At 43.3% G+C, this 12,723-nt stretch overlaps 1 protein-coding gene across 2 annotated transcripts in view; it reads left to right on the forward strand.

Moving 5' to 3' along the window:
* The first annotated feature begins 6,518 nt into the window (after positions 1 to 6,518).
* Positions 6,519 to 12,723, forward strand: part of TRAF3IP1 (TRAF3 interacting protein 1) — a 45,535-nt gene continuing 39,330 nt past the window's right edge. The window contains exons 1-3 of one of the 2 annotated variants that reach the window (XM_063341339.1): positions 6,519 to 6,716; positions 7,718 to 7,786; positions 12,070 to 12,231. In XM_063341339.1, the coding sequence (XP_063197409.1) occupies positions 6,594 to 6,716; positions 7,718 to 7,786; positions 12,070 to 12,231 (354 nt within the window). In that variant the 5' untranslated portion in view covers positions 6,519 to 6,593. The remainder of the gene's footprint in view (positions 6,717 to 7,717; positions 7,787 to 12,069; positions 12,232 to 12,723) is intronic. The other variant, XM_063341340.1, reaches the window with a different exon arrangement.

Here is a 12,723-nt window from a genome sequence, read left to right on the forward strand (position 1 = left end):
TGTCTGTTGATTTGTCTTGTGCATGTCTCACCAATACACGTTATTGGATGGGCTCAACTTTCATTAAGCTTTAATTTCCAAGTCTTTTTCAAAGATCTTTGTGCAAGGAGTTTCCCCAATCCGACTGGGGTTGCGCTGTGCCAAAGACCTATGTTCATTTGGAGGACTGGGTACAGGTTACTTGATACAGGTTGAAGTGCTTTTTAGCTTGTGTTTTTTCCTCTTTTTCAGAAAGTATGGTGTAGTATCAGCTGCTTGTTATTTTTTTTTTTGTGTGTACAAACATATTAACCTGGTCTATATTTCAAGGGAACCAGCATAAATCATTTAGAAGACGGTGGCTCTGCATGGAGTAAGAAACACAGATTGCTAAGGAATGGTTATCTTTGCGTCTGCTCTTGGTGTAGTCCCTGTAAAAGAGCAAGTGTTCAGCTCTGTGAATCTTATTATGAGAAAATTGTAGGTTTGCTTTTTCTTTTCCTCATAAATCCTTCCAGTTTGCTTAAGTGATTATGAAGCAGGCTTTCAAACTAAGAGATTTATGGCTTAAAAAAAAGGTGGTGGTGGGGAAATTGTGTGGTGGAAAACTCATTGCAACAAGTACAAAGTCACTAGGTGCACACAAGAAAAAACTCAGAAAATGTATTTATGATCTAAGTATCCTTTTCAGAATGATGCTAATTGGAGTAAAGAAGAGTTTGTACCAGCAAAGAAAATTCTTTGCTATTAATGATAATCGTAAAGTCATTGAGCTAAACCGCTACTTAAAAGTCTGCGGGCAGTGCCTCGTTCGGGGTATGTATTGCGCCGTGGGGTGCACTGAGTTCTCGTGCCCATGGCTTCTCTGTGGGAGGTCCATGAGGGAAGGCGCAGGGAGGGGACGCGGGTGCTGCACTGCGTCTCTCGGCGCTCCCGGCGCTGGTGGCTCTGTCCTCAGAGCTCTGTGTGCAGAAGCAGCTTCGCTTCTCTCATGTTTTCAATCACTGCAGAGAAAGCATGAAGATACTAAACGTGACGGGAAAGTTTACTACGTCTACGCAGCTTAAGGGCAGAAGCTAAGGTCACTCTGGATCAGTAGACTTCTAGCAGGCCTTTAAATTTTTTTTTCTCCAATTTTATTGAGTAGTTTTGACTAGTTATGTTGACTCGGCAACAGGTTTTGACTGCAATTAGCGATTAGCTTCTAGAAAATATTAAGCCACTGATTTGGGAGAATAACTTTTTTTCCTGTTCCTGTTTGGGTTTTTTTTTTTAAACTCTTACTTGGACAATTTCATTAACTCCAGTTGGTGGCAGAAGCGTATATAATGCTGTGTTTTAATCGGTGCTCCAGCAACAGAGTGCAATTAGACCAGTTCATGTGATGGAGTTTGTGGGTGGTGCAGATGGCACCTGCATCGGTGTCCTGCAGGTGTCCTTTGAGGTTCAAAGCTTTGTCTGTGTCCCAGGCAAAAGTCTGTGTGCTGCCAAAGTGGAAAAACTAGAAAAGAAGAGTGTGAACCCAAATAATAGGATTGGTGTTAGCCTGATTGTCTGCGGGAAGGCGTTGTTCTGTTACCCACAGCTCTTGAATCTGGCTCATCCCAACTTGCTGTGATCTGGGGATACAGTTCTCTAAATGTTATTGAAGTGGGCAGCCAGGAGAGGGGAGTGCAGAGACACCAACCCTTAGGAATTAATGCCCTTCCTCACAGAATATGTATTTTTAAACTTTGATTACCTCTAGGGTGAGAAGTATTCTGCAGTTTGGGTTACGAAGCAGAGCGGCAGTGTGCTCAAGGCTGCAAATGCCTTGAGCCGAAGCAGGAAGGGGTTTGTTTTTCCAAACTTAGATGGCGTTTGGAAACTCCACCAGCAGAGTTCAGACACTGAGGACAACTCTCTCCATGCTTTTACTGCACAGTTCTTTGGAAATACTCAACAATGCTTTTTTCCCAGAAGTCATTTACACTAAATTTACTTCATTGATGTTTATAAAGGGCTTTAAGCAGAATTTACTGCTGAAATAGATACAGCATTTTTCAAGATTCTCTTATAGCCTCTTCCTTCAACGACATTTCTATAAATTTGAAATGACTAAAAAGGGATCAGTAAAGTGCCCATTTCACTCACAGGTTGAAATACCTTCTGGTTCATAAGTGTACATCCTGTTCCTGTGTTTGCCAGTTAGATCAGCTCGAACTGTCATAGAATAATCTTGAGGAGGGGAAAAAATACAAGATATGAGCAACTCTGGCTTTGTGGAGTGAGGTGGTGGTGAATAATTTTGTGAGGATAAAAGCCTTGTAAAATGGTGTTGATTAGCCTTTTCATGGCTGGAAAGAGTCTGGAAGCACCAGACTCTCAGCACGCTGTATGTTAATTAAGGAAGTCTGCTTCTGAAAACCCACGACGAGTAGGTCTCTACGTGCAAGCCTTGCCTGGTGGCTCAAGGTTATTGCCCGTTGTCCCCTTTGTACCCAGCAGTTTGATGGTAACTTTGCCTTTTGTGAAGTTGTTGGTCACAGTTTGGTGATGGGCCTTTGCTCCGCCCTTGGACAGAGCGTCTGTCATTCATCTGACGACAGGCTTGGAGCAAGAGGCTGGTATTCAGATGTTGTGGCACGGTGTCATGTAGGCAGGACCAAACTCTTAAAGGGTATATGTTAGCCATCAATAGTGGTGACATGCTGTTCATTGCTACTAGTGGAACAAGACTGTCATGGTTCTGTTTTTAAAACAATGGTAGTGGGATTGTATGCCCAACTTTAGCTCCAATTGCGAAACAACTTGTATTTTTCCAGTTAAGCCATTCCTTTTGAAAGTCTGGGTTATTCCTACAGCTTCAGTGGTCAAAAGAATAAGAGCTATTACTTGGAGCAACGTGAATTCAATGGGGGGAACACACAGAAAAGAACCCCAAAAAACGCTGTCCTGATTATTCCCCTGAGCCCAGAGACACCCACAAAGAGGATCTGAGGGATGTAATGGCCATCAGGTGCCAATGTTGTTATCACTGCTGGAATGCTGTCAGAGTTAGATAGTGTCTTAGTGATGGGAAACTGAGCACTAGAAATAAACTGAGTTGGCTGAGCTTGCCTCGGCTACTAACAGCTGGTTGGTATGGTCAGATACGGAGTTTCCCTGTTCTGTATGAGTTGTCCCATGGTAGATGCTTGGGGATGAGGACAGAAACCCCAGGCAGGTAACTGGGAAAGCCTGATGACTGGCTATTTTTTCATTGTATCAGAATACTACCTGTTGTTGGAGTACATAAAATGGTATTTCCATACCAATAAGTATGTGTGTATGGAAGTGTCTCCCAGTCCCCTCTCCCAGGAGGAGCTGTGATGGTGTTTTGCAAACCCTGTTGTACATCCCCAGAGAAGTGGGAGAAAAAAGGGAATTTCAAATACAACTTCAAAGCTGTTCAAAGTGAATCAATTTCTGCTTTTAATATGGCTTAATTTTTTTTTAATATAGCTTAACTTACCACCAGACTGAGCATGATAAAGTCCTTCTGAGCCATCTGCTGGATCTCTGGGCTAGAAGCAAATGCTTTCCTTAAAAGAAAGAGAAATACATTATTTGAGTGGGGGAAAAAATGTCTGGATCACTGCTTTTCATGGGTTTGCATCATCTTATATTAATTCTAAATACACCAGTAAATGACTGGCACTACTTTCTGACATGCACATTTCACACAAAGTTTGGAGGACTTGATTCTTATAAAGTAAAGTGCAAAAGACGTTTAGTCCTTGAGAAACTGAAGTGCTGATGTATAGACATATTTCCTTCCCGGTGGCTGAACAGGTCGTGAAAGCCTATGCCTTGGCTTTATTTGGCTATCTGCAGCCCCGCACTACAGAGTGTAGGAGTCCTCTGCACAATTCATGCTATTTGCATTTGGGGGAACGAATACTTAGAGAAGTTTCCTAGGAAATGGTGGGTACAGACTTCCCTGACAAACCTCACTTTGCTCTCAGTATCCTAGGAGGTTATCAAGTGGTAGTGAGGGGTCTGACACACTCTTGGGCAGGAGGCCTTGTAAGAGTAAGAGGAAAGCGTGTAAAACGTATGGTAGCAGATGCTCTTGTGAGACAGAAGATGATTTGAGCTTTCCAATGCTGTAAACTATTGCACTTCTAAGGTTCTGAAAACGTGCCACTAAAGGCATGTTGCAGTCCCTGTGAATCAGTGAATATGAGGCTACAAAGATGATTTTCTCAGTGTCTGACTCTCCACGCCTGCAGGATACCTGTAACTTCAAAGCCACACTATAAAACAACAGAATGGAGACAGGGTGATGGCTAAGCTCTCTGGTTTGAACAATTCTCGTCCAAGGTCCTCAAAAAGACTAGGTCTCCAGACTAAACTTAAAGCTATCTGTTTTATGGTCTTAGGGTACTTCTTTCAATTCCAATGCCTCCCTTTAGGTCCACAGGGATTCATGGAGACTTCATGGGTTGCTAGCTTTTGGCTCTTCAGTTAAATTGAGCGGTGCTTCCTCGGGGTACTACCTCTTCAGCAAAATAAGTGTGCCAAAGGCCAAATCTAACAAAACCCCTGAGATTCCTCAGGCATCTCAGACGCCTGTGGCAGAAATCCAGATAAACCACACGATTCCAAAATAAACAACCCTCTTCCCTAGAGCAGCTTCTTCCCAGTTATCTTGCCTCCTCTGAGACTTCTTCTGATGCCCTTGCATGTAGAAGCTGTCAACACCTCCTCTTCTTCCCAGGCTCACCAGATCCCGTAGTCACAGCCTGTCTGGGAACTTCATCAACCCACCAGTGCGCTGGGCTGGGGGAAGACAGAAATCGCTTCCCTGCAACCACCCGTTCTCAGGAGCCCAGGTGTAATTACCCTGTCAGTGTGGTAGCCGTCCGCTTCTCTTCCTCTGCTGAAAAAATAACCTCTTTCCTTGTCTGAACTAATACCAGTTAAATGAGTTTTGGTAACTGTGGGAAAGTAACGGAAGATTGGCAAGGAGGATTGTAAATATCCTCAAGTGACTTGCATTGTGCTGGAAAACACATATATCACGCTAACCATTGTTTAGTCTTATGTGCTTAACAAGTAGAACATCTGCACTTAGATAACATAGGCCTGTGATGGACTCAGAGGCACCTTAATGAACATCCCTGCCTTGCTGTAGAAGATCAAAGCACAGTGGAAAACTACACCTGCTTGAATCCCTGATATACAGGTGAGAACAGCAGGTTCTGTCTGTCTGTCTCTCTAATGAGGACTCTTTTGCTGTCAAGGACTCCTTTGCTCAGTGGTGCCTCTGCCCAGGCTCATTTGGAGATCCCCTAGTCCGTGAGGCATCGAGATTAAATTTGTTCTTTGGCTTTCATCTGTGGTGGTGGTGTTGTTCCTGCATCCTGCCTGTTTCAGCTCGCACAGTAACGTGTCTCTTTTTGTTCCCAAATCCGATTCATTCTTCCAAAGTTGTATAGCAAGACAGGCAAGCTGGAACTGCAAGTCCAAGCATGACAGCACAGCCCCCATGTGGCCCTGTTGAAGTTCAGCTTTCAAACATTTAACAGTCACGACTGGCCAAGCAGAAAAGCAGAATTTTCGTTCTCAGGTTCAGAAACCTGGTCAGGAAGATTGGCAGCGACGTGGAGGTCAGGTTTTCACTTGTCGGCGAGGATGCAGGGGGTTGCAGGGAGGGTGTCATATGCTGGCTGGTGGGAATGGGCCCGCAGGAGATGAGGATGGTACTGGGAGCCCTGTGCTGTTCCTTAACGGCCGTGGCCTGGCTTTCCTAGGGAGCGTGACCTGGGCTGACGTTGGCTCCTTCTCCCCCATCCCTTACTCTTACTTTTTGTAGTTCTTTATTTCAAGAGAAAAACAGACAAACAAAACAAAAACCCGACCCAAAAGATACAATCGAAGTTTCTGAGCACTGAGTATTCAGCTAAGGGGCTGGGATGAGAGGTTGTGGGGCTGATGCCAGGGAATCAGGTGTGTGGGGGTAGAGAGTTAGTAGAAAGAAACTAATAGACTTCATCAAGAATGTATACTTTCTTGATTTCTTTTAAGAATTTGTTGCCTTTCTGCTATTATTGCAAAGCAGCATTTTGTTACAGACTGCCTAAAAATCACTTAATCACAGGTGAACTCATCACTTGCCAAACTGTTGGAATGCTATTTGTTTTGTTACGTTGCACTGTTGAGTTACTTCTTTTTTGTTTTGTGTTGTTTGTGTTTTCTTTTTATTCTTTGTTGGAGAGGGAGAGATGGACTAGGGACATGCACAAAAGTGACAAAACCCACCCTCCTTCTCATTTCACTTTCTACACGTTAAAAAAAAAAAAAAAAGGAGTTTGCCTATGGCAGAGGGCTTCGAACTAGATGGTCTTTAAGGTCTCTTCCACCTCTAATCTTTCTATAATTCTATTATTCTACGGCTCCTCCCTCAGGCCCAGGGCGAGGGAGGGCAGGGCCCGACCGGGCCGCCCGGCCGGTTGCTAGGGCCGCGTTGTGCCTAGCAACCGCCCGCCCCGGCTATGCGCCTGCGCAGTGGGGCGCCGTGCGCCGCGGGGCAGGCCGGGAATGCTCAGAGCCGCCGGTGGCGGCGGCGGCGGCGCGGTCCCGCCGCCGCTATGAACGAGGCGGTGGTGCGTCGGACGCAGGAGTCCTTGGGCCGAGTGATCCGCAAGCCGCCGCTGACGGACCGGCTGCTGAGTAAGCCGCCCTTCCGCTACCTGCACGACGTGATCACCGAGGTGGGCCGGGAAGCGGCCTGTGGGCCCGCTCCGCTGTTGCTAGGCAACAGGGCCTCCCTGCGGGCTCGGGCGCCCCCTGGCGGGCGGGGGTGTGGCCGCCGCGGGGCCGGGGGGACACCGGCGTCCTGGGCGCTCCATCCCTGGGGAGGGGGGACCCTGTCACCCCCCGAGTCCTCCATCCATAGGGAGGGGGGACAGCCGGGGTGCTGAGCGCCCCATCCCCGGGGTGGGGGGACCCTGTCACCCCCTGAGCGCTCCCTCCCCAGGGAGGGGGAACACCCGGGGCCCTGAGCGCTCCCTCCCCATGGAGGGGGGGGACCCCGTCACCCCCTGAGTTCTCCCTCCCTGGGGGGGGGGGACCCTGTCGCCTTTCCGGGGCCTGCCCAGGGCTGGGTTGTGCACGCAGGTTGCTGCTGGGGGGGTTACGCTCCGGGTAGCAAGTAAATCTCGGAGGGTTTGGGGTAGTGAGTAAATCTCAGGGGTTTCAGGGTGGCTGGTGGTGGTTAAGGCCAGATGAGGGGCCTGACTCTTTTCCTCAGTTTTCTGTGCCTTTGATCGTTCGTGAAACCCGCTAGTAGGTTGTTTTCCACCCTCCATTTACAAAAAAACAAACCAACAAAGTCTTAATTTTTATATTGGCTGATCTGCTGCTTTTATATATAGTCATGTGTAAAGAAATCAACACAGGAATAATACAGAACCGCATTTAAAATGCATATGCTATTGTTTACCCTGTGAGTCTCCTGGATTCACCAAGCATCAAGGTTAAAGATGGAATTAAATAGGAAGGGAGGCCTGAGCCATAAGCAAGGATTAAATCTTGTTGTTCCAGAGCATGTTCAGAGACACAGCAGACCTCCAAACCCGCTCTAGAAATACTTCTAAATGAGGTATCATCTCTGAAAGTAAATAAGGCAAATATATTTCCTATTGCCACATAAGCTTTATTGAACAGAGGCCTTCAGGTGTTCTTAACTTACTCCGTTTCTTCTGTTTTGAAGGTAATTAGAGTGACAGGTTTTATGAAAGGACTTTACACGGATTTTGAATTGAAATCAGATAATGTTAAGGTGGGTATGAAACTTCCTTACTTATTTAGCTTTAATGTTAGTATTCTTTGAAACTTGCTACAGGGTACTTTGGTCTTTTCTGTGTTCAATGTCAAGTACCTGTCTTTAGTTTTGTGAGAAGAAATTGTAAAAGCTATTGCCTGGTTGGTTATATATATAAGTGTGTATATATATATATATAAATTTGGTTATGTTATGCAATGCATGAGGTGAATACCTATAGGTTGCACTTGTGGATGTGACACAAATAAGCTGTTGTCTGCAGAGAACTATTTCTGCAGAAATCTCAAAACAGTGAGCGTTAATGTATGACCAGATCTTGGTTTACAAAATACTGTTGTATTACAGATGAAAAAAATCATTATGTATCAGGGTTTCCTTGAAGTAGTAGTTAGGCATTGATAAAAAAATCACAGACACTGGAAATCCACACATAGTTATTTAAAGAGTTTTGTTATCTCTCAGTGGAATGTATGGTTTCATATTTATGGTTTTATATATGAGTGTGTATACACATGTACAGATATATATACTGTATACATATATACAGTAAATGTTCTTGCTTAATATCCCAGGCATTTGTCTAGTATACGCGTTTCACAATAGTTTTATTGCAGTATACAAATGGCTAATTACTGAAGGAGGAGGTTAATGTTATTACTGAAAAATGCTTTTCTTAAGCACAAGGGTGACTTTAGTCTCTGTTTGCTGCTCTTCTACTGTGCGCCTCTGCTGAGCCAGGGATGCTCACTTCTCCAACTACTGACTTGACTGGAAACTTTGGTCGCTTATTCATGGCAAATAACGCAGTGTTTGTATGTTGCTAGTTAGACAGCAACATCTGTTGGTGATTGTTTAACATAGCAACTGAAAGTATGAGGTCTGTGAGCCCGGCTTGTCATCCATGCAGCCAGTTATATGGATGTTTTCTGCACTTCTTGCAGCTAATTATCTGTCTGATATGTATGTTTATTTCTGTGACTGTTCTTATTGTTGTCAGGATAACTCGAAACTAAATTAGTTATACAATGGATTGATTGTTTTTGTTGGTACTTTCCCTGTTGAAGCTTGTCAATAGGTTCTGTGATGAAGAGCAGCTTAGCACATGCTGCCTCATCTTTGGAGAGCACAGTGCATTTTATTTGTGGATTGAAAAAGCAGATTTCCTAGCAACTCCTGAGTAGGTCTTTCTTTGTGTCTACATACTGTGATAGCTGTGAAGAGTACCCCTCTGAGAATTTCTTTCACAGTCCATGAGATAATGGTTTTCAAGAGTTCAGGCAGAGGAGATCAAAAGGCTGTAGTATGAGGGAAAATGTCTTTAGCTTGTGTTCTTTCCAAAACACTGGTCAGGAGAAAGACTTGGCTCTCCCAGGATGCTTCCTTATTGTGATTTCTGTTGGAGTTGTACAAAAACAGGAGAGTAATCTTTATGCGGAGACCAAAATGGCCCACAGAGTCTGAGAGCAGCAGCCAGAGTACACATTGTGAATAGCTGTATATATTTCTGTGTGATGGTGATCTGCTTTATGTAGCACTAGGTAATGATGCTCATCTGGTGTAATGATTTGGCAGTAGATGCACAGACTTGGAACGGGCAGGATGCTTTCAGAAAAAATAAAAGGTTTGTACCCACTGTGAAATAATCCCAGTGCTGTAGTCCACAGTCTGCTTGCTTTGGACTGGGAAAAATGGACAGGTGCTCTTTGCAAGCTGGCTATGCTGTTGCAGATCATGAGGTGCGTAGACTGAAATTAGTAAAGCCGAAAGCTCATGGTCCAACCTCTGTGGTGGCTGGGGCTGGCTTCTGCTCTGGACATCCCCTTACATGCTACACAGTATTGTGCACGCGTACATGCAGCAACCATCTTAATTTCCAGTTTCAACTCGCCTCTCCCACCAGGGACATAGCAGTGGGGTCCTAAAGTACTCGCCGTTTCTTCTGTGCTACCTTTTATGTCTCCACTGTTGGGATAACATGTATTGCATGGATAGCTGGTCCCCTCCTTCTGTATAGAAAGAGGTGGGAGGCAGGCTGGAAGCTTCCGACGAGCCAAATCCGGCCCGCAGAGCATGCATGTTTATCTTGCTGAGTTCTAGTTTGTGCCAGAGATGTACAGTCAAAGCAATCAAGGAAAGAGAGATGGAAGGGAAATAAAAAGCATGAGGACAGGTACGTCGGATGGTATTGCTGTCTGCATGTTTATCAGAAAGGTTTGTCTTGTTAGGTCTAGTAAAAAGTTGTTCTCTTATAAATGGAAAGACTGGATATCAGACTTGCTCTTTTAATCTTCCACATCAGCTTTATATATACACACAGAAAAGTCTCCATATTTTTGTACGTATAAAGTCTTATCACTTGGAATAGTGGAGATATCTTTGTTTGAAAGCTACCCAATAAAAATATTTTCTTAAGCTCTCAGCACTGTTTCAGATGTTTGTTTCTATTTTGATAGAACTTTTATTTACTGATGCAGGAAGGAGCTGTAGATTTCTCATTGGGTTCATGAGGATTTTTTATATGGACAGAACACACTGATAACCTAACTGCTGAAAATGACAAGGATGTAGGAGAAAATTTTTGATCTTTATTTGAAAACTTGTTTAATTTAGAAAAGTGTCCTTTCTCCTTCCCTAAATTAACAGATTGTATACATCCTTGGAAGGATGGACAACTATTTTAATAGTTGCAGTGTTTCCTTCCTTTCCTTTTTTATTTGTGAATGCAGGAAGCGCTGGTGAGGGTGAAGTGTTCCTGATGTTAATGGAGACAATCTGAAAATCCCAGCTATGTGGAAGTTGTTTGTTTTAGTCCTTTCGGAAGAGTCAAAGACGGGAAGTACCCTGACTCTGGAGACTGTCTTCCCACGCGTTTAACTATCATTTACGTGCTTGCAGCAGAACCCAGTTCTTGTTCATGGAGAGTGGCTCTGGGATTTGAAATAACACATGAACAGCTCTCTTAAGCTCCATTGCCACAGGACTAGACAGTGCTCCCCGATTGCCTGTAAAGAGTGTTGGCCGTGCTCAGCTGAGGAAATCCTGGCTTCTGTTGCTTTCCTCTGTATCAGTATGCCTGTCAAATTAGATCCAGGTCATTCTGGATCTGTGCACCTGAGATACCCAGACAGTAAGTGCAGTGCAAAATCGGGTGTTTTACCAGATAATTACAACTGCTCCTTTCCTGAATTAATTGAAATGGCAGTGGTCCACTTTTCAGTTATCAGTTCGAATGCTGTAGTTTATAATCTTTTGAACCAATGCTTATTAAAACACGCATAGAGAATTCTTCTTACATGGGCTTACTTTTGAACAGGCTAGTTAAATACTTTCTTATCTACACTTATAACCGTAAAGGATGAGTGAGTAGACTTCTGTGCTGGGCCTGATAAATATTCCTTGAAATTTATTATGTTTTATTAATAAAACCTTTTTTTTCCCCACCCCCTGAGTATTCTGCAGCTGCAGAGACTTCACACCATGATTTCATTCTCTGGGCCAGGAACCCTCCAATAAAATTTTACTTGGTGGGGATTGGTTTATTTTGTCTTTCTTTTTTTCTTATAGTTTTGCATAATCACCAAAAGCCATCATCTCTACTGAAGGGCACTTGGGGAAAGTTGTTTGTGAAGTATAATTATAAAACTAAAACACATCTGGTAATTGTTGAGATAAAAATATGTGCCTGTATCCCTTTCCCACCATCTTTTGTATGTTTTCTTTACTCACTGTTAAGTCTGGTTTGTGAAGTATGTGTACGAGTATGTAAGTCCCTCAGTTTAGACTCTCATAAGTCCCATAACTTTGTGACACTCTGTGCTGGAAAATATTGCTCTGAAGGACAATTCTTGCCCTGAATATCTAGTGTAACGGTCCTGTTATAACTCTAGTGATTCTTTTGGTAATAATTGCAATCATTTCTTAAACAAAACTTCATCTTCTTTAACATGTAATGCTTGAAAATAGAGTGCCAAGGGTCTTACAGCAATCTTAAAATGCACTGGACCTAAATGATAAACATATTAAAAAGACAAAGTTATACTTTCGCTTTGGTCATTCCAGTTCAGTGTTCATCTGTTATGAAAGCTGTCATTTCTTAATCAGAAATAAATAACTAACTATAAATCAGGGGCAGCCTTCTTTCCTGGCCTTCCAAACCATGTGCTGCTCTTGTTGTATGGCTGCCTTCTGCAACTCTTCCTCCCATCAGAGTTTTTCTAGTCTAGTCGTGTGTGGAATTATTTTGGCTTCTCAGTATTATTTCTTAATTGCTCTTTTACCAGGATAAAGATGCCAAAATCAGCTTCCTTCAGAAGGCAATTGATGCTGTTGTAATGGTAACAGGAGAGCCGCTGTCAGTAAAACCAGCACGTGTCGTGGCTGGACATGAACCTGAAAAAACCAATGAATTTCTTCAAGCAATTGGGAAGTGCTGCTTAAATAAGGTATGATGTCACGTATGTACTTTATATACATGGAGATATATTATCAGAGCTTACTTGCAACAGACTTTATTCACACTCATCTGCTATTTTTAATTACACAAGATAAATCTTGGGTCACCACTTATAATAATAACAACAGAGAGATAGTATATGATTCTTAGCAGAGTTTGAGTCAGGTCCCCAGGCAAATATGTTCTGGATATTTTAGTGCTTTTAACATATGCTGGTTTTTATTTTTCACCTTATTCATTGGTCATTTAATAACATCTATTAGGTTTGAAGAAAAATGTGAAGCTTCAGAACTTTTAAAAATTTTGGATGCAGACACATTAGTTATATGACCAGATGCTCCCAACTTTGACTTTATCTCCTCTAAAATTTCAGTTAAATCTCTAATTCTGTAATGAAAGTCAGTTTTCCAATGTGCGTGGAGTTCTTTTGTTTTGTTTTGTTTTTTTAAACTTGTTTGAATATGGAAGTGAGGGAAAGGAG

The sequence above is a fragment of the Chroicocephalus ridibundus genome, chromosome 7 (genome assembly GCF_963924245.1).
Source record: "Chroicocephalus ridibundus chromosome 7, bChrRid1.1, whole genome shotgun sequence".
Lineage (NCBI taxonomy): Eukaryota > Metazoa > Chordata > Aves > Charadriiformes > Laridae > Chroicocephalus > Chroicocephalus ridibundus.